Raw genomic sequence first — 18,682 nt, 5'->3', positions numbered from 1 at the left:
ACTGTATGTTAATACAGTACTCTCCGCGTAATCGGGTATCGCTTAAACGGGTACTCCGTTTAATTGGGTAGTTATGTCAAAATCAGTTCCAATGCACATTAAAATGACCTGATAATCGGTTGCCTCTCCGCATAAATGGGTAAATAATTTCCTTGTTATCTACTTTCTACCCACATTTTATAGCAGATATAACACTTTAAGAAATCATGAATTGCAAATTTTCCACGGCTAATCGCCTTCCCTGCTTAATTTGCAAAGAAGATGGACCATTTGGGGAGTGATTAATTTTGTCCATAAAAAGAGTGTAAATTATTGCTCGTGACTGAGTAAGTGCAAGGTATGTATAATGTGCCGTGCAAGAACGAGTGTTAAGCATAAAGTGTAGGTGTTTGGTGCAATGTACAATGCATGTACATACACACTGTGTGTGTCAATTGTGAATGAGACGTGCTCTTCTGTTAATCGGGTACTCCGCTTAATCGGGTAAGAAACGCTCTGCCCGAGCCTACCCGATTATGCGGAGAATACTGTGTTATCATTCGGTTTCCCTGCATGTGATGATCAAGGTCTATGTAAACAAAGCTTTATGATGAAAAGAGAATTGCATGCACGAGTGTTCGGTTGTATGTGATATATGGCTGGAATGCTACAAACAAGGTCGTTGTTTAAATTAATACAACCATGTTTGTACAAGCCTTACGGTGCATTCAGGAACTGTTAGTAATGTGTGTCTGTAACTACTATGTAGCAAATAAAGTGTTGATTTCATAATCCTGGATGGAATTGATGATGAAATGTTTGTTGTATTTGTCACCTTTATTTTACATTGACATTACGAACAATATAGGACCTACTTGAATTTGATATCGGTGCATGGGAGAATCGATACTCCTATACACATTCATTTGATAATACATGTGCAAAAAAAAAGACGCATACACGCACACACATGCGTACAAAGAAGTACACAGCATGCATATGCAAACAAAACGGCGACATACATGATCATTCACACAAAGGAAAAACATACATAAATAATTGTAGGAACATGTACCACGCGGATTTTTTTTTTTTTGAGTAAAGAGTCATTGTTTGCAACACTTTAATCTCTTCTTTATTGAATCCAAACTCCACCAAAAGCAAAACACAATACAACCTGGATAATCTATGATAATCTATAATTTGATACACCCCGGAAAGACGGGTGCAAGTTCCACCAAAAGCAGATACAGCATGAAGAAGTCTACGAATACATTTAGAAAAGAAAGTAATGAAATTCAACTACTTTATTATAATTAGAATTACTTCATAAGACATATACTACATTATAGCAATTCTTTCCCTGAAAAAGTAAAAATATGTCAAACAATATACTGTTATTTTGTCATGTTCTCATGTCCCTCTAGGAAAGAGCAACATTCTATACGCAAAAGTTCCAGTAGTTCTGATGTGTAAAGTGTGAACGAGATTTCTGTTGGTTTTTGATGCCTCCCATATTACCCTGCCTGATGAAGTTACAGTTGTCACATTTATTAATATCAGCCCAAGCTCTAAAGAAGTTAGTCATCATAACTTATTTTCTTTTCTTTTTTATAGATATTACATACAGAAAAAACTAAACAAGAAGAAACATTGACATGTATGTCAACTACTTTAAAATGAGGCTCGTTATCAGTAGAAGAATTCTGTCTTGGGTTCACTACCAGAAACTGGATTCGCAATGATGTTGACCATTGGTATTTATATGGTCTTCCACAGCTAGCAGTGTCTTGAGGGCATGATAATCACACGTGCCTTCTTGCCAACTACATTCGATCTGGTGGAACGAATTGCAGTCAAGTATATTACAACAGTGTCCACATGTACAGAAACATTTTTTTTGAACCATGATCCAAGATTCGAAACCAAAGAGCAATGCCAGTGTCTGTTCTAAGAGTGAAATCCACACAGCAGGAAACACAAAGTTGACAAATATGTCAGAAAGTTGAGGATGACTCTACATAACTCTATCATGATGCCTTAGTCTCTTGGGCGTGGAGCGGATGACATCTTGGCCTGACGAAAGGTCAGGTGTGCTGGAAGATGTTCATAGTGCTATCTGACGAGTGCTGATCCAATAGGTATCAGAATGGCTGGGTAAATGCTTGTTTTAAGGAATCATTCCGGCTGTCTTGAGTAAACTGAGTCTTTAATTATTATTATCATCCAAGAGGTGTTCCCTCACACCAACTATTCCTGGATGATCATGGTAGAAGTGAAAGTATGAAGACTTTCCGATCCTAGAGTCCAAGACAGCTTCCTGTAAACGGGACAGGTACGTTTTCCAGTCGAACAATTGCCAACCCTACCATAATCGTGAAGGAAGATGACTTGCCCACCACTGTTGAGAGTGTTGAAAACTCAAGGTTATCACAGTCATGCCTAGAAATTATCAATATTTTGAATGTTAATACGATTCCATCTCCCGCAAGGTTTAAGATCATACTTAGTACTCGAGTTTCATTACAGAAGAAAAAGAACCATGCAGATTATGGGAATTACTAAACAGCTGCTAAAACTGATCAAATTAAATTTGAAATGTAAACCCAAGTAATTAGTTCCATGTCCTCAGCAGCCAGTGCATGATGCACCTAATTTATATAAAGAATAGATATATATAATCTATATGACCGTATGATTACGTCTTTTGATTTGGTTTACAGATCTATGTATTCATATAGTTAATGAACAGGATATACCATAATAACAAACGAAAATTTATTTTGTAAATAATTCTTAATTCATGCCGAAGGTCTTTAATTTCAACGTAATTCCAAAAGAAATGCGAATAAGTTTCTGAACTTTGACTACAAAAAGAGCATAGGTTATCAGCAACAAAACAAAATTTTGATAACTGCACCTTCGTATAAACTGCTCCATGAAGTAGTCTAAATTGAAATTCTTTAAGATTTCCTATAAGCGTTGAAGTTCAAGGCCTCATAAAAATAGTACTCAAACATTTTCCGGAATATAAATTTTCTGGTGGCAGTCTCTAATTTCTATATTAAAACTTTTAAGCAATGTAAATTTTGTAAACCAGACACGAAATGAGCATAAATCTTAATTGAATGCACGTCTTTCAGAGTAATATAGATTATATATAATATCATGCTATGTATACAATTATATATATGTTAATCACACACATCATCTACTCTATACCAATTACGCAAAATGCCATCATATTTTCCATTTTTCAAAAATCGACTCAAACTTCAGATATATGCAGTACAATTTTACTGGTTAAATAAAAACTTTGAAAATAAATGATCGGTCTTGTACAATTTTTGGCGAACAAATTCTCCAGATGATAAATCTTTCGCCTGTATAAATCTGCATCGAATGCTATTTTCCCCCTTCAATAAAAAATCATTATTATTAAACATGATTGGGTGACTTTTTCCCTCTTCAAAATTTCTGCAATTGTGCAGATCCTCTCAAGCCTGTAACACTTCTAAATAAATCAAAGATGTAGAGGAAAATGCTTCTTCCCCTTTTTACAAACAATTCATCATCCTCAATCCACCATCTTTATAATCTGGATACACCATAACCCTTTTAACCCGATCATTTCCTTTCCAAACAAAATTAAAACAAGTCTTCTGAATTAGAGCAAAGAGCGATTTTGGAACCACAGATGATGTGATAGATGATTGCCATTTCTACTTCAACTGTGAGGAAGTCATCTCTGATTCCTGCGTTAAAGCTACTAACCTACCCTTCTCCTGTTACTTCCGTGCAAACGTTTGCAAAACGTGGTAGTGAACTGAAAAGATCACCGTAATGACAGCCTATTTATCGTTACCGCTACTGGGTTCGTGCGACGTACCTTTGTCCTGTTATAAACGGTTGGTTTGTTGCGTACTGTTATGTGTTGTTTGCTATTGTTGTTGTTGTTGTTGTTATCATTATTATTTACCTTGAATTGATATATCCTACTGTGTATAGGGCCTACATACTATTGAAATACAGTACAATGCACTTCCCTTATAACAAACACGGTTACAACGAAATTCCGGTTACAACGAAGTAAAAATCCAGGCTGCAACATTATCCAATGTATGTATTTATATTGTTTACAGTATTTGCTCGGTTATAAAGACATTTCGATATAAAGGAAGAAAACTGCCGGTTCCGAGGACTTCGTTGTAATGGGAGTCCACTGTACACATGTGCTAAGAATTAAGCCCACTGCGATGGGTCATTGACGACGCTACACTGGCTCCTGAAGCTCTGTCTCGCTATGAATCGCTGATAGTAGTTCGTCAATAGAGGTTGCTTGACTAGAAATAGCCTTTTCGCCTGACCGACGAAGACGAGCCGATGTAGCAGAACACCGAGATGGATATCCGGGAGTGTGATGTGGTCTGCACACAGCCAGTACTGTTGTCCTCCTGCGAAATTCAAGAGGGGAGAGGGGAGAGGGGAGGGAGGGAAAGAGGGTGAGAGAGAGGAAAGTGAAGGGGGTAAAGAGCATTGATACGAAGTCCAATCATGGAGTCAATCAGTCAAAATTCATATCAATTCTTTATTGAATAATAACACAGTGGTCGTGTTTCTAATGTCATTCTTTCTTTTTTTCCATGGGGGTAGGAGAGGACGGCAGGGAGGTGGGTTATGTTGAAAATTGGCAATTTGAATCGAAATTATCTGTAGCTTAATGGATATAAAACGGACCTTTCCATTATTCATTGTTCAAAAGTTGTTTTGAAAATGTGATTTAAACTTCCATGACGCAAAACTCTCCGTATAATATTATAATAGGCCTATATACTATACTGCGTATTATATTATGTTTATTACATTCACATTATTAGGATTCTGTGTGTTCGAAGCACTCCTGTTAAAAAAGGAAGTTCGACTATTTTCACACTCTGGTATGATTCTAAATTTACAATTATGAATTGTTGTAAAGCCTCACCGAACTTACGTTTTCCAATGTTTCTCGTTCATCATAGATAAAGTGGGGCCTTCAATCCCGATTAATTGATACAATAAAGACGCCAAACATTGTTACCTGTTGAGTCCCTGGGGCTTATGATCTTAAATTCCTATTCCACCGACCATCGGAGCCTCACCTGATACCCAAGATGCAAACATTTCAGCGATCCGACGAGTTCAGATGAGTTCCAATGAACTCCAGAGACTTGCTCCAACATGTCCAAGACTCACTGAGGATGATCCCAATGCCAGAAGAGCCCTAGCCTTTTGTCAAGGTTTTCTCTCTGTATGGTGAAAGAGCCCAGCCTCGCGCTGTCGCGCTCTGCCGGTCTCGCTTCGCTCACCCGTTACAGCGAGAGGGCCTTGACAAAAGGCTAGAAGAGCCCCAGAACCAAAACTCAAGTCAGCCTGTCCGATGACTGTTTAATCGTTTGGAACTCAACAGACTCTTATGGGACGTCCACTCCGATGGACACGCCCGATAGTCGAACAACACAAGTCTAACATACATCGGACAGACTCGACACATATCAGGCTGACTCGACACTTATTAGACAGTGACTGGACTTAAGCTTATAGCTCCTCCATCGGACAATCTATTGCCTCATCGGATCATGCCCTGACTAGTCGACCAACACAAGTCGGATTTATCAGACTACGATGCGATACACTACGGTGGGGGCCGGAAGCAAAAAATTTTGCTTCTAACGAATGACCAAAGAGAGAGGAAAAAATCTGTTTGGAACTGGGGTATAAAGAAAGGATTGATTTCTTTCTACAAGTGGAATGGACTATTTGTTGATTTTCGCACCAGAGGATTCCTTCTGTTTTTCAAGCGCTGTCTCGATCTCCGCAAAACCCTTGTCGCACACGTCAAGCTGTGTGAGGAGCGCCGCCTCCCTAGTCGTCGCCGAGCTCGGTGGAGGACTCTTATCTATGATGACCTGGACAATCTCGGAGATATCTGGGTTCTCGGCTTTCACCCGTTTGAGTTTCTCCGTCCTTTTGGATCCAACGCCTGTTATATGGCATATCAAATGAGAAGGGGAGATAGATCGAGCAATATCAGAATATTGATAAAGATAATGGTTTAAAGTAAATTTCATGAAGACAGCAACTTGGGATGAAGAACATAATAGATAGCATGCAGATAAGTAGGCCCTACATAGATGGATAAAGTATGTAAAACCTTAAAACGTTAGTAGGTTAGAACGTTAAAAGACGGTTGGAAAGATGAATACAAAACGAGTACACACATTTTAAAAACAATTTCCAATACACCGACGGATTGGTAACAAAACAATAGATCGAAAATATAATCCTTTTGTCATCTTTATTATCATTACTCCTTACAATGACTTACACGCTATAAGATGCCTCCACTGATCAGTGAGATGTCAGGGCAATCATGCGTATACCCGAGAGAGAATGAGTACGAATAACAATGTTTACTATACTCTTCTACAAAACTTTAAATTCCCTTAATCCTTGTATCATTTTCCAATGACTATTTGTAAGAGACTAACACGTCAAAAGTGAATTCCCTGCCTTCCTGTATGGGGTCGGGATAGTCCTCACATCATTAAAACCGCACAGTCCGGCGTATGCATTACATTAGACATCTTCGGAAATAGTTGTTGGCCCTCTGTGCATAATTTTCCGTTTTCTGCGCATTTTAATGTGATGTGACTGGTTTCACGTAAAAAAAAAAATGCCCGCAATTCTGCCTGCGGGCTGCCATGGATGTTCTTCAGTGAAATAACTTCACAATCAATCAATCAATCAATCAATCAATCAATCAATCAATCAATCAATCAATCAATTAATTAATAGTCATAGCGGCATGTTTTATCACCAAGCATGCAATAGCCAACTGAACCGCACAATAGCGAGCTCTAGATCTGCGACACGAACGCTGAAACGACGCTAATTGGGTAAAGAAAAAACAAATGGAGTCCTGCACATGCGCAAGATAGTGATACATTATATATTTCTGTTGTCCAACCCGGGAGGCTGCTTCGTCTTATTAGCTAGCTTTTTTGACATCAAGAAAAGGGACGGCTGCGAGACTAAAGGCGTTGTCACACCTTTCCGCGCAGGCTAACCGAGCTTGTTGCGAGGAGGGATTTTCCGCACGCAGGAAAATTTTCAGCGGGCGGACAAGAATGTTTGCGAGTTTCGTACCTGTTTCTTACTTATTAGACACGTACTTCTTACCTTCTACTTGCGTGTATTCCGTGTGACGTGCGTGAGAGCTTTGAAACCGATCCGTTTTCTGTTACGAGCGACTTACAGGTAGGCCTACTGAGCTGTACCTGCTTTGGAGTTGCCTAAGAGGTGCTGCTTGTAAGGGTCTCATACTGGTGTTCTGCGTGTACCTCTGCGAGCGAATCACCATGACTCACTCGGAACAAGTTTTGAGCATGCTCAAGGCCTTGTCATACCACATCTGGGGAAGTTTTGCGGCTTGACTTGCGGGGAAACGAATTTGCTACCCGGAGCTCTTTGTAGTTGGTCCGCACCTGACAGTACCTAGCGCGTATCTCGCCTGTAGTTGCCCGGAGGTGCGCACGCAAGTCCGATTTAACCGCAGCCAAGTTTTGAGCATGACCAATTTTTTTTCCGGGTGAGTCGCGGGAATGCCCGGAGAGGTCAACGCAGAACGCCAGTAGGATTCCCTTAGCGGCAGTACCTCGCAGGCAACTCCTACGCAGGTACTTCGCAGTCTCGTATGCAGCCAAGATAATGACATTCTGTGGGATCAGCCATTCCTTCAGAGGAATTCCTCCACTGAGTTGTCAGCCCCCACGCGACTGGTACAAAGGTCACACAGTATTCTCGCAAGTAGAATTTAGGTAGAACGCTTCCAGCAAGTAAGACACATGCACTGACTCACTCAAATCCTTGTCCGCGCTTAGAAATGCCCGGTATGCTGGAAAATCCCTAGACTCAACAAGCTTGCCCGGAAAGGTGAGACAGGGCCTAAACATAGTTGCGGGTAAAAAGATTTCCGTGCACACCTCCGGGCGACTACGGATGAGATACGTGCTAGGTACTGCCAGGTGCGGGTCATCTGCGGGGATCTCCGGGTAGTAAAAATTTTTCTTCGCAAGTCTTACGCAAGGCTTGCCCGGAAAGGTGTGACACGGCCTTGAAGTCCAATGCCCATTGTGCGACCTTAGCCTGCGAGCTGGTGGCAAGCTGTTGCAAACTGTATGAAGGGGGGCAAGAGTCGCATGGCCTATTTCGTTACGAAATCAGTCACTTCGTCGACGAAATGACCATTTTGTTACGAAAGGTTGTCACTTCGTAACGATATTAATATTTCGTCGATGAAATTGATGATTTCGTAACGAAAGAGGCCATGCGACACTTGGCGCCCCATACAGCTCGCAGACTTAGGTCGCACAGTTACCTTGGCATTGGGCTTTCAAGCTGGTTCCAAAGTTCAATAAGCATTTCTTTTTCTTTGACATTTTTGCCCGTTCATGCTTATTGAAACAAATCACCTGGACTCGCGGTAACACACGTGCAAGTAAAGCAAACTGTGAAACGCACCGTTTCCAATAAGATTATTGTTGCTCTGGTACTTTCCCAACCATTCGGTTTTTATGATCGCGCGATATGCGATTCATGTCATATAGACGTAAGTCTAGACTCTGTGGCCCGTATTCTACTGTAGACCAAGGTTTAAACCCATTTTAGACTCACCTATGGTTTAGCTAGACCCGAGGTTTAATTTTGTATTCTGCTAGCGAGGTTTAGTTAAACCCAAGTCTATTTCGGGTTTAAATTAAACCCGAAATAGTCTTGGGTCAAGCCACCATGGTGCCCTCTATGGAAGAAGAAATTCTTCCTCTCTGAGTACTTTTCTCTCCACAAATCCACTTAAATTTATTATTGGCAGTGTATCAGCCACATGAGCGTGAATTTCTTGGATTTTGAATAGTTTTTACGGTTATTTATGTCGAATAAGGGCATGCTGTATTTTTGCTTGCGACGACTCGTGAAGCACTGTGCATATACTGTACAGTTTGTGTACGTGTGCGACGCACATCACAGGATACATGGTAAGCGTATAGCGTAGCGTTATTATACTCTTGGCTAGCTAGCTTTGAATGCTCAGTACCAGCAGATCCATCGCGCCGTGCCGGCCGGCGGCACGGTTGCTGTGTGCGCTGGATGGGACATGGCTTTTTATGTCGATTGAATCGTGAATTCGGAATGGACTGGCAATTGATCAAACCAGGACTTTGAGGTAGGACATTGAATAAAAGCTTTTCTCTTAAGATTGTCAGTTAATAAAAATGGAAACCATTCTAGAATTTAGAAATAGATCTAGATCTACTATCAACCCTGTCTCGATATTAGAAGTAACGTTAGATTTTACCTACCGTACCACACTAACCTAACTTTTAATAGATCTAACGTTATAGTCCTTACGTTACAATAATGTACTCTAGCGTTTAATAGCTATTCGAATAGGTTCTAAAGTTAGTAGGACCCCACTCCTAGTCCTAACGTTAGTCCTACAATCTAGGTTTTCGATCTAGTCTACAAGAAGTATCTATGCCAAATCGACCTCATCTGCAGGCTCTACCCTCTAGTCCTACGTTGAGTTCTTGGTCTAGTCTTCAGATTATTTTCATCGTAAAGTTTAGACTAACGTATCTATGTAATACTAGGTAGTAGTAGTAGTATTTCTAACATTTAGATCTCGAGTCTCTTCTAAGTGTACAAGTAGATCTAGTACGTAGTTAGGCGTATCTCGTGTGTACACGCGTGTGGCCGGCAAGCCAGCTGCTGTACGTATCCAGGCAGCCACTCGTTTTGTGCCATTGGCATTGATCTGTGTGCTGGTACCCTTACCAGTCATCGTTTGACTCGATTTAAACTCGAAATAAACCTCCTCCTGGGTAGGTTTAATTTAAACCCAATTTAGACCACAGCTGGACTTAGTAGAATACAAATTAAACCTGGGTTTAAACCTGGGTCTAAACTGGTGGTTTAAACTCAGGTTTAAACCCCAAAAACCCACTTTAGACCCAGGCGTGGGTTTAAACTCGGGTCTAAGTTTTTAGCAGAATACGGGCCTGTATCTTTCCATGATATAATTATTCGAGCTGCTAAACCTCACTGTTCGCGCTAAGTCGAGTGATGGACCGGGAAAAAAAAGTTTCAGTCTAGTTGGTCATTGTGAATTCGGGTCATGGAATCCTAACCCAGTGTGTGCGTGTGTGTGTGTGTGTGTGTGTGTGTGAACATGATTGGTGCTACGCAGTGTATTGAGATGATATAGCCTCGTTATAATAAACCAGACAATGATGTTGTTACATCAGCAGATTTTCAATGTAAATCCGGGTACTAAAAGCACAGAAATGATTATCAACTTGTTCTCAGAGGGTCTTACTGTATCCACCCTCTTTATTCGGAGGTTCCACTGAAACAGTCCTCGTAGTCAGAGGCAGGGTTCGACATTTGCGGTGGTTGGTCCAGGGCCACTGAAATTTGAAGTTGGACCATCAAGATGCAAAATAGACTATCAAGTTTCCTTTAATTTCAGGCCTGTCCACCGAAATTTTAGATTTCATAATTTTTATAGAAACCCAATCGGGCAAATAGAGAGAGAGAGAGAGAGAGAGATAGAACCCCCCCCCCCCCCCAAAAAAAAAAGTGTTAGTGTCGAGCAACGTTACAGGCAGTTGACAGGTCACCTCCAGCGCCACGTTTTTAAAGAGATTGTACAGTTATGGTTGAGACCTAATTTCAGGTTTCTAACATTTTTTGGTGAGATAATCAGAAACCTCTTATAAAATGTGAAAGAGCATGTAATTCTATGAGGAATCCAACGTTTATTTGATGAAAATTGGTTTTGAAATGGCTGAGATATCAAAAAGAGCGATTCTAATAAAGTGTGGGACCCACACTTTATTACAATCGCTTTGTTTTACTTTGGTTTTTGATGTTTCAGTCATTCCAAACCCGATCTTCGTCAAATAAACTTTGAATTCCTCTTAAAATGGTATGCTCTGTACTATATTATAAGTGTTTTCTTGTTATCTCGCAAAAAGTTAAAAACCAAATTCTCATCTCCACCAAAACTGTACTATCCCTTTAAAAGGGCAAGGGGCCCAGTTTATAGTTCTGGTGCCACTTCCGGTTTTAATCAGCTAACTCCCACGGTTGCACCGGCTGTGTAGGTAACGGGCATAATTACCTTCGAACAGTTTCTTCCTGTCGTCTGCGGAAAGAACCGGGTCCTTTGCGAGCTGTGGCGTTGCCAGGGCGAGCCTTGACACTCTGGGCATATCAAAGGTATCGATGAGGTCAAGCATGTGATCGACTTGAATTCGGAGTTCGGAGCCCTCGTCTGGGATCAAGTTTGGCTCTGTTGAAATCAACATTGACAAAACGTTGTCCTCCTTGAATTCATATGGTCCCTTGAATCTTCCAAACTTGTTTTTCAGTTGTTTCTCTTCGGTATTTCCTTTTTAAATCTGGCCATTGCTACATAGGAGAACGACAGTTTAGAGTTGTCTATGTTGCCGATTTATTCAGTCACATTTTCCTTCTGTCATTACTGTACATGTAGTTATTTCTTCTTTTCTAACGTGTCGCCTCAATTAGTTTATTTAGGTAGTTCATCATATCAACATTATTCTGTTCGCTTTGACAATAGAGGAGCACAGAAGTAGAAGTTGTCAATTAGCAGGGTTTTTTTTTTCCATAGTTGATAATTGACAGTAAGCATTGCGAAACAAAGTACGTACAAGAATTCTAGCAAAAGTAGGAACAAGAGCTCTATGTTCCTGAGATAAACTCCCTTAGTGTCACCAAGACAACAACTTTCAAATGATGGTAGATTGTTTTTAAAAATGACATAGACATGATAGAGCGCATTCGAGTGTTGACAACTACAACAGAAACGTATCGCTATAATGTTAAGCTATAAAATTTAAGTTTATTGCGACTGTATACCTGCAACGGAGAACAGGTCATGGAAGGAAAGATAATGCAAAAATTTCCTGTATTAAGGGTCTGAAAGATTTGTTGAATTTGTTAGCAAAAGTTACCCAAATATTTTCGTTTGTACGTTGTATTCTTGAAAACATTTGCAGTAATAAATTCATATTGAAACTAAAATTGAATTTGATATCTACTAGTCCAATTAAAATTCAACATTATTGCTAGTTTTAAAAATGATCAGTGATGTTATAAGACCAATCATTCGACACAAATAAAATGTACACATGACTGACATTGCCGAAGCAACGTGACAAAGGGCAATTCACTTTGATTAACATAGTCAACGGTTCTTAATTTAAAATTTGAAACTAATATAAACCGAGGCAGACATGGCAGAAGTACCCATAAGCACCATCAAGCAAAGTGGTGAATGGTTATGACACATAATAATCATAAAACAGTAACACAATAATCAATAAACGTAAGAAGACTGATAATAATGAAATGAAGAATTGTAATAATGACAACGATAACTCTGCCATTGATAAGTATCACATATTCAGAGCACTTAAGATGCATAAAAAGAGTAAATCGCAATTGCAATTACACGTTAAGAACAGATCAGCACAATAATGAGAATGTTAATCCTTACTCTCAGATGGTAGCTTGTCAATGTACTCTATGATATCTCTAGAGTCCCGGATGTACTTTCCGCCGTGCTCCAGCGTGGGTACTGTACCGTTCGGGTTCACGACCCGTAGGTAGTGTGGGTCATGTTGGTCGCCGTGCACTATATTTAAAACTTGCTCCCGATACTCAAGACCTTTCTCGGCAAACGCCAGACGGACCTGCCAAAGAAGGAATGAAAAAAAAAATAGAATGAAAGGGGAGGAAAGAAGGGTGAATATAAGGAATGGAGGAGAAGATGATAAAGGGGACGGGAGATAGAAGAAGATAGGCACAATAAGAAGTAGGAGGAGAGAGTGGAAGAGGAGACAGTGTGGACCCTACTGGAGAGAACACAGTGTCCCACAGTGTGTTAACAGTGTTGGTACATAGTCGACTATGTGAAAACGCTCGAATTTAACAATGTGGAGATGACGTCACACTGTTGTTTGGTTTTCGCAGCGAGTTCGTGTCACACTGTGAATTGATGATTTACACTGTGTTCACAATGTGTTCACATTGTATTCACATTGTGTTCAAATTGTGTTCACACTGTGTTTCTCACACTGTGGACACTGTGTTCTTTTTAGCAGGGGAGAGGGAGGAGAATGAAAAACTTATGAAGAGAAGAACACAAAACCCGGAGAATGACCGACGAGTTAAAGTGAAAACAAAGTTCTGGTAAGGGCTTAAGAACCCGTCTGGCACCATTTCATATGCTTACAATATATCGAAAGAGTCTACATAGATACTTACCTGGCTGACGCCGTTTGCCGGAATGATGAGTCGTTTTGGAGTATTTTGAGAAAAATAATAAATGTCGGATAACCGACTTTTATTCCAGAAGGCTCCAAGACTAACTCGGTCTCATGGAAAACTCGACCCTATTTCAGACAATTTACACGCAGTTCGTGATCGCCATATTCTACTCTATAAAACCAAACGAGGCCTAACTGAACAGACAGGAAAGTGCGTGCTAATCTTGTACAAAACAAATGGACAGCGCGCGGTCCTCAAGCCTTTATAATCTCTTTGCTTTACGCACATCACCTCAGTTGCTGAGTCGCGCGGTCTTTGAAGCTTTTGTTGTTGTTTATCAAGCGTCTTTGATTGTTTTTAGAGGTGCTTGATAAGCGCACGCGCGCCAAAGAGGTTTTTGATGCCCGCGTTGTAACAACTCGGACAATTACTGCGAGTACAAGAATCTGCCCTGCTCCAGATTCCCCAACAGCTCTTTAAACCTGAGCTGGATGAATTCCCTACCCTCGAGGAGACACTTAAAGCGATTGAACAAATGAAAATCGGCAAAGCAGCAGGTGTGGGTGGAATCCCCCCAGAGGTATGGAAGGCTGGTGGAAAAGCCCTACACACCAAGCTTCACGAGTTCTTCACGCTTTGCTGGAATCAAAGCCAACTACCTCAAGATCTTCGGGATGCAATTATCATCACCCTGTACAAAAACAGAGGAGAGAAATCAGAGTGCACCAACTACAGAGGAATCACGCTGCTTTCCATTGCGGGCAAAATACTTGCTCGAATTCTTCTCAATAGACTAATGCCTAGTGTCGCAGAAAGTGTTCTCCCAGAATCTCAGTGTGGTTTTCGCGCAAACAGAGGAACTGTTGTCATGGTCTTTGCCCTCAGACAGCTCCAAGAAAAATGCAAGGAACAAAACGAGGGACTTTACATTACCTTTGTTGACCTAACCAAAGCCTTTGACACAGTGAGTAGAAAAGGACTCCGGCAAATTCTGGAGCGCCTTGGTTTTCCCCCGAAGTTCCTCAATATGATCATCAAACTGCATGAAAACCAGCAAGGCCGGGTTAGGTACAACAGTGATTTCTCCGAACCCTTCCCAATTGACAACGGTGTAAAGCAAGGCTGTGTTCTTGCACCGACCCTGTTTACCATCTTCTTCAGTATGATGCTCAACCAAGCCATGGAAGAGTTCAATAACGAAGATGCTGTTTACATCCGGTACCGCACAGATGGCAGTCTATTCAATCTGAGACGTCTGCAAGCTCACACCAAGACGCATGAGCTACTCGTCCGTGAGCTACTCTTCGCAGATGATGCCGCTCTTGTTGCTCATTCAGAGTCTGCTCTCCAGCGCTTTCAATAACGTCCTGCTTCGCAGTTACTGCTAAAGCATTTGGCCTTGAAGTAAGCCTGAAGAAAACCGAGGTTCTTCAACAGCCGGCTCCTCGACAGGATTACCATTCCCCCCACATCACCATAGGGCAAACAGAACTCAAAACAGTAGATCAATTTACTTACCTCGGAAGCACCATCACATCAAACGCAAGAGTCGACAAAGAAATTGACAACAGACTTACTAATGCAAGCAGCGCCTTTGGTAGACTGCACGACAGAGTCTGGAAAAACAACCACCTGAAAAAGCAGACAAATATCAGCGTGTACAGAGCTGTTGTCTTACCAACTCTTCTGTACGGATCCGAGTCATGGGCCCTCTACCGGCATCACCTACGCCTTCTTGAGCGCTTCCACCAGCGATGTCTCCGCTTCATCCTAAACATCCACTGGAATGACTTTGTCACCAACATCAAAGTTCTTGAGCTGGCAGAGACTACTATAGCATCGAAGCCACACAGATGAAAACTCAACTGCGCTGGGCTGGTCATGTCTCGAGAATGGAAGACCATCGCCTTCCGAAGGTCATGCTGTACGTTGAGCTCTCTTCTGGACACCGAGACAGAGGTGGACCCAGGAAGAGATACAAGGACTGCTTGAAAAAAAAAACAACCTTGAGCACCTGCAACATCGATCACCGACGGTGGGCTGCTATCGCCTCTGATCGCACATCTTGGCGCCTTACTGTTCGACGAGCAACAGCCGCCTTCGAGGATGATCGCAGGGCCCGACTCAACGGAAAAAAGACAACAGAGGAAAAGCCCAACACCCAACAACAACCAACCGACTTTCCCGTGCAACCGCTGCAACCGTGCCTGCCTGTCCCGCATCGGACTCATCAGTCACTTTCGAGCCTGCAGCAGACGTAGACTTCCTTAACTCTTCGTTCGCGAAGCAAAGCCATACTATACTATACTACTGCGAGTAGCCAGAACGCGAAGCGCTGTCACAATGTAGTTTATACAGGCTGCTCCCATAGTACAATACTGTACAATCCAAAGGGACAACCAATACAACTCATCCCGCCGTCAAAGCGAGGCCGAGTTATCCCCGAGTCCGAGTTTAGCCTCACCCCGTTCGGGTAAGTTCTGAGACTGAACCTTTTTGGTTAATATTTCGCATTTTCGTCGTTACCCATCGAATATCTTGTTATCATAACAGCGTTGTTCCGCACATTTCCTAGGCATACGTTTACATTTGGGAGCGAAATTTGACAACTTTTGCAGGCGTACCAGAACTTTGTTTGGGCTTTAAATGCATTGATAGTAAAAGGAATAAGAACAAACGGGAAAGAAAGAGAAGAAGTAGAAAGAAATAAAAAAAGAAAAAGAATGTGCAAAAATCAGTGACAGAAAATATCGTATTTCTACAAATGGATAAGATGCAGATGACAAAATTAACGTGAGGTAATAATAATACCCGTAGTTGTCTGTGCATAAACTGATTACATCACGAAAGACATTCTTAGACACCATCTTTTGCGTGTGGATGACTAATTCCACAAGAATGACGTCTTTTATGACTTTGAAGGATTTTGTAATCAAGTTCGCTTACAAACGCATGAAATGTATGACCTCGTAATCCTTGCTGTCACACTCCAGTCATCATCATCGTTATTTCTCATAATATTGCAATGATTATCATGGTCACTATCAATTGAAATTAGCCCTAGTAACATTAAGACTGGCATACATTCAGAACCTTCAAAGCAGCTGAAATCTGGGAGCAATTCCTCTTTAGATTTCTTGCTCCTTTTTTACGTCTTGCTGTTAAGAAGATGGGGCAAAATATCTTATACATATCTTCAAATTCGTTATACATATGTTGTTGCGAATTTCAACAAGTGGACTTCATGTAAATAATGGCATGAGAGTTTTGTGATTGGATTTTCGCTTTGTATTTGAATAATTCTGTACATATCGACATTCACACACATACACACACACAGACACAGACACAGACACACAGACACACAATCAGTATACACCAAGTTGATTTAAACAAGCCAAGTAAATGGAGATTTTAAGCTTAACACCGTGTGACATAGCATTAAAAGGACTATTCCCCAGGCTTCCGTAATGTTACGGTAAAACTCTCTATATACTCTTAACAATACGAAAAAAAAGATACAAATCATATCAAGCCATGATGGATAAACAATGAAAGTTTACCGAAAGAGTAACGGACTGCATAAACAATGCAGACCTTCAGACAGGTTGGGGGAATTAGGGACTTAATTAAGGACTTAATGAACTTAACACATCTGGCAACAGACAGAGTATAACCAAATATTTGAATTCCTTCTATGCACACACCTAAATTCGACAACTCTAGTTATGATCGATGTCGTGGTTATGATGTACAGTACATCGTTGCCATGCGAGCAACTCTTTCCCTATTCACGTAAATAGAGAGAAAAAAAGTGTCACCAATATGGGCGATCATCGATACTCCGAATGTTCGATATTCCGAAACACACAATTTCCTCATACCTATATAACACGTTCTTTAATCCGACAATGAAATAGGGTAATATATCCGAACACTTGCTAAGTTATTTCGAAGGTTCATTGTTCAGAAGGTTCGTTATTCGGAAGGTGCGTTAATACACTAATGGAAACAGGTTCCTTTTTTCCCCTTTAATAGTTCAATACGCCAATGACATAAGGTTCGTTACTCCGAAGGTTCATTAATACACTAATGAAATATTTAAGGTTAGTTGATCCGGAAAAGGGAACATTCGGAATAACGAACATTCGGAATAACGAACTGTAACCATCAATGTGGTACCATACTCACTCTCTGAGAAAAGCCCGAGATCCACGAATGGTAGAGAAGAGGAACGGGAGACTCCATGTTGCAATGTGTAGAGTTGTAATACTGCGAAGGCTCGAATTTATTTTTGGATAACGACTGACATATCGTGCAATCATACAGGATATTGTCCAGACAATAACGAGTACTGCTGAGACGGGTTCAAGTACCAGAAGTAAATATTTGATAACGTTTTTTTTTCTTCTTTTTTTGCACAGTCATCGTAGAACCTGTAAGCTGTGAATATACAAATATCGACTGCTACAGAGGGAGATGGTAAAACTATTTGCACCGAGGTGATTTCTCAACAGTGCTATGTCCCAAGACGAAGTCGAGGGACATGGCACTGTTGAGAAATCACCGAGGTCAAATAGTTTTACCATGGCCCGAAAGAAAGCAGTCGATATTTGTTTTATATCCCTCTCGAGCATTTTACTAGAGTGATGACGGTTCCCTTTTGGAAAAATGTGCAGGTTTCCTGAACGTTAAATCTAACGTTACACACAGAGAAATTAGGGTTCTATTAGGGTTCTTATTTGCACCCTACGAGCAAATCTAACTAAGTGGCACCTTATAGGGTTCGGGATGGATGTCGGGATGCAAATCCGAACCCTAAAGGGAGCCAAGTCTTAAGGGTTCTAATTTGGAACCATTCCATAGTCTTTCCCGAAAGCTGACATGTGGTTGTTGAATGGTGTTTGCTTAAAATGCCACACTATTTTGGGATATTATCGTATATTTTCATTTGAAAATATAACTACACGTTGTTAAAGAGTAACAGTGTCATCAGTAATACTGTACTACAAAAATTACTACTTGAATTAAACATTTGTTTTTTTCTTCTCGCACCGGGATCAAGAATATCATTTCAATGACGTTATCATAGAGAGAAAGCAAACGAGTACAAGTACACGTATTATGCGTGCACGCGTGGACCGTTGAGCACTTGGTCAATGGCAAAGCTAAAATCGCATGCGCACGCCACGCCGTAGGTCGCGCGGTATACGTACGTGCATACTACTGACGTTCCCCTTTTGAATGGACAGACGACCGTGAGGTTGGGATGATGAATTAATCTTTTTGATGAGCCAAACGTTGTGAGTAG

The 18,682-nt window shown here is 41.0% G+C and overlaps 1 protein-coding gene across 1 annotated transcript; it reads right to left on the bottom strand.

Annotated features, from left to right (window-relative positions):
* Window positions 1–31: 31 nt before the first annotated feature.
* Window positions 32–17,817, bottom strand: LOC139729908 (ganglioside-induced differentiation-associated protein 1-like). The gene is made up of 5 exons (XM_071640829.1): window positions 17,563–17,817; window positions 12,599–12,794; window positions 11,198–11,368; window positions 5,792–5,998; window positions 32–4,433 (listed from the first exon to the last, which is right to left on the bottom strand). Exons 1-5 carry the CDS (start codon window positions 17,617–17,619, stop codon window positions 4,222–4,224), a joined length of 843 nt encoding a protein of 280 aa, XP_071496930.1. The 5' UTR covers window positions 17,620–17,817; the 3' UTR covers window positions 32–4,221.
* Between the last annotated feature and the right edge of the window lie 865 nt (window positions 17,818–18,682).

This window comes from Diadema antillarum, unplaced genomic scaffold (genome assembly GCF_040938485.1).
Source record: "Diadema antillarum isolate AM-2024a unplaced genomic scaffold, OU_Dant_1.0 scf00000020, whole genome shotgun sequence".
NCBI classification, from domain to species: domain Eukaryota; kingdom Metazoa; phylum Echinodermata; class Echinoidea; order Diadematoida; family Diadematidae; genus Diadema; species Diadema antillarum.
This window is presented reverse-complemented; position numbering and strand designations above follow the sequence as displayed.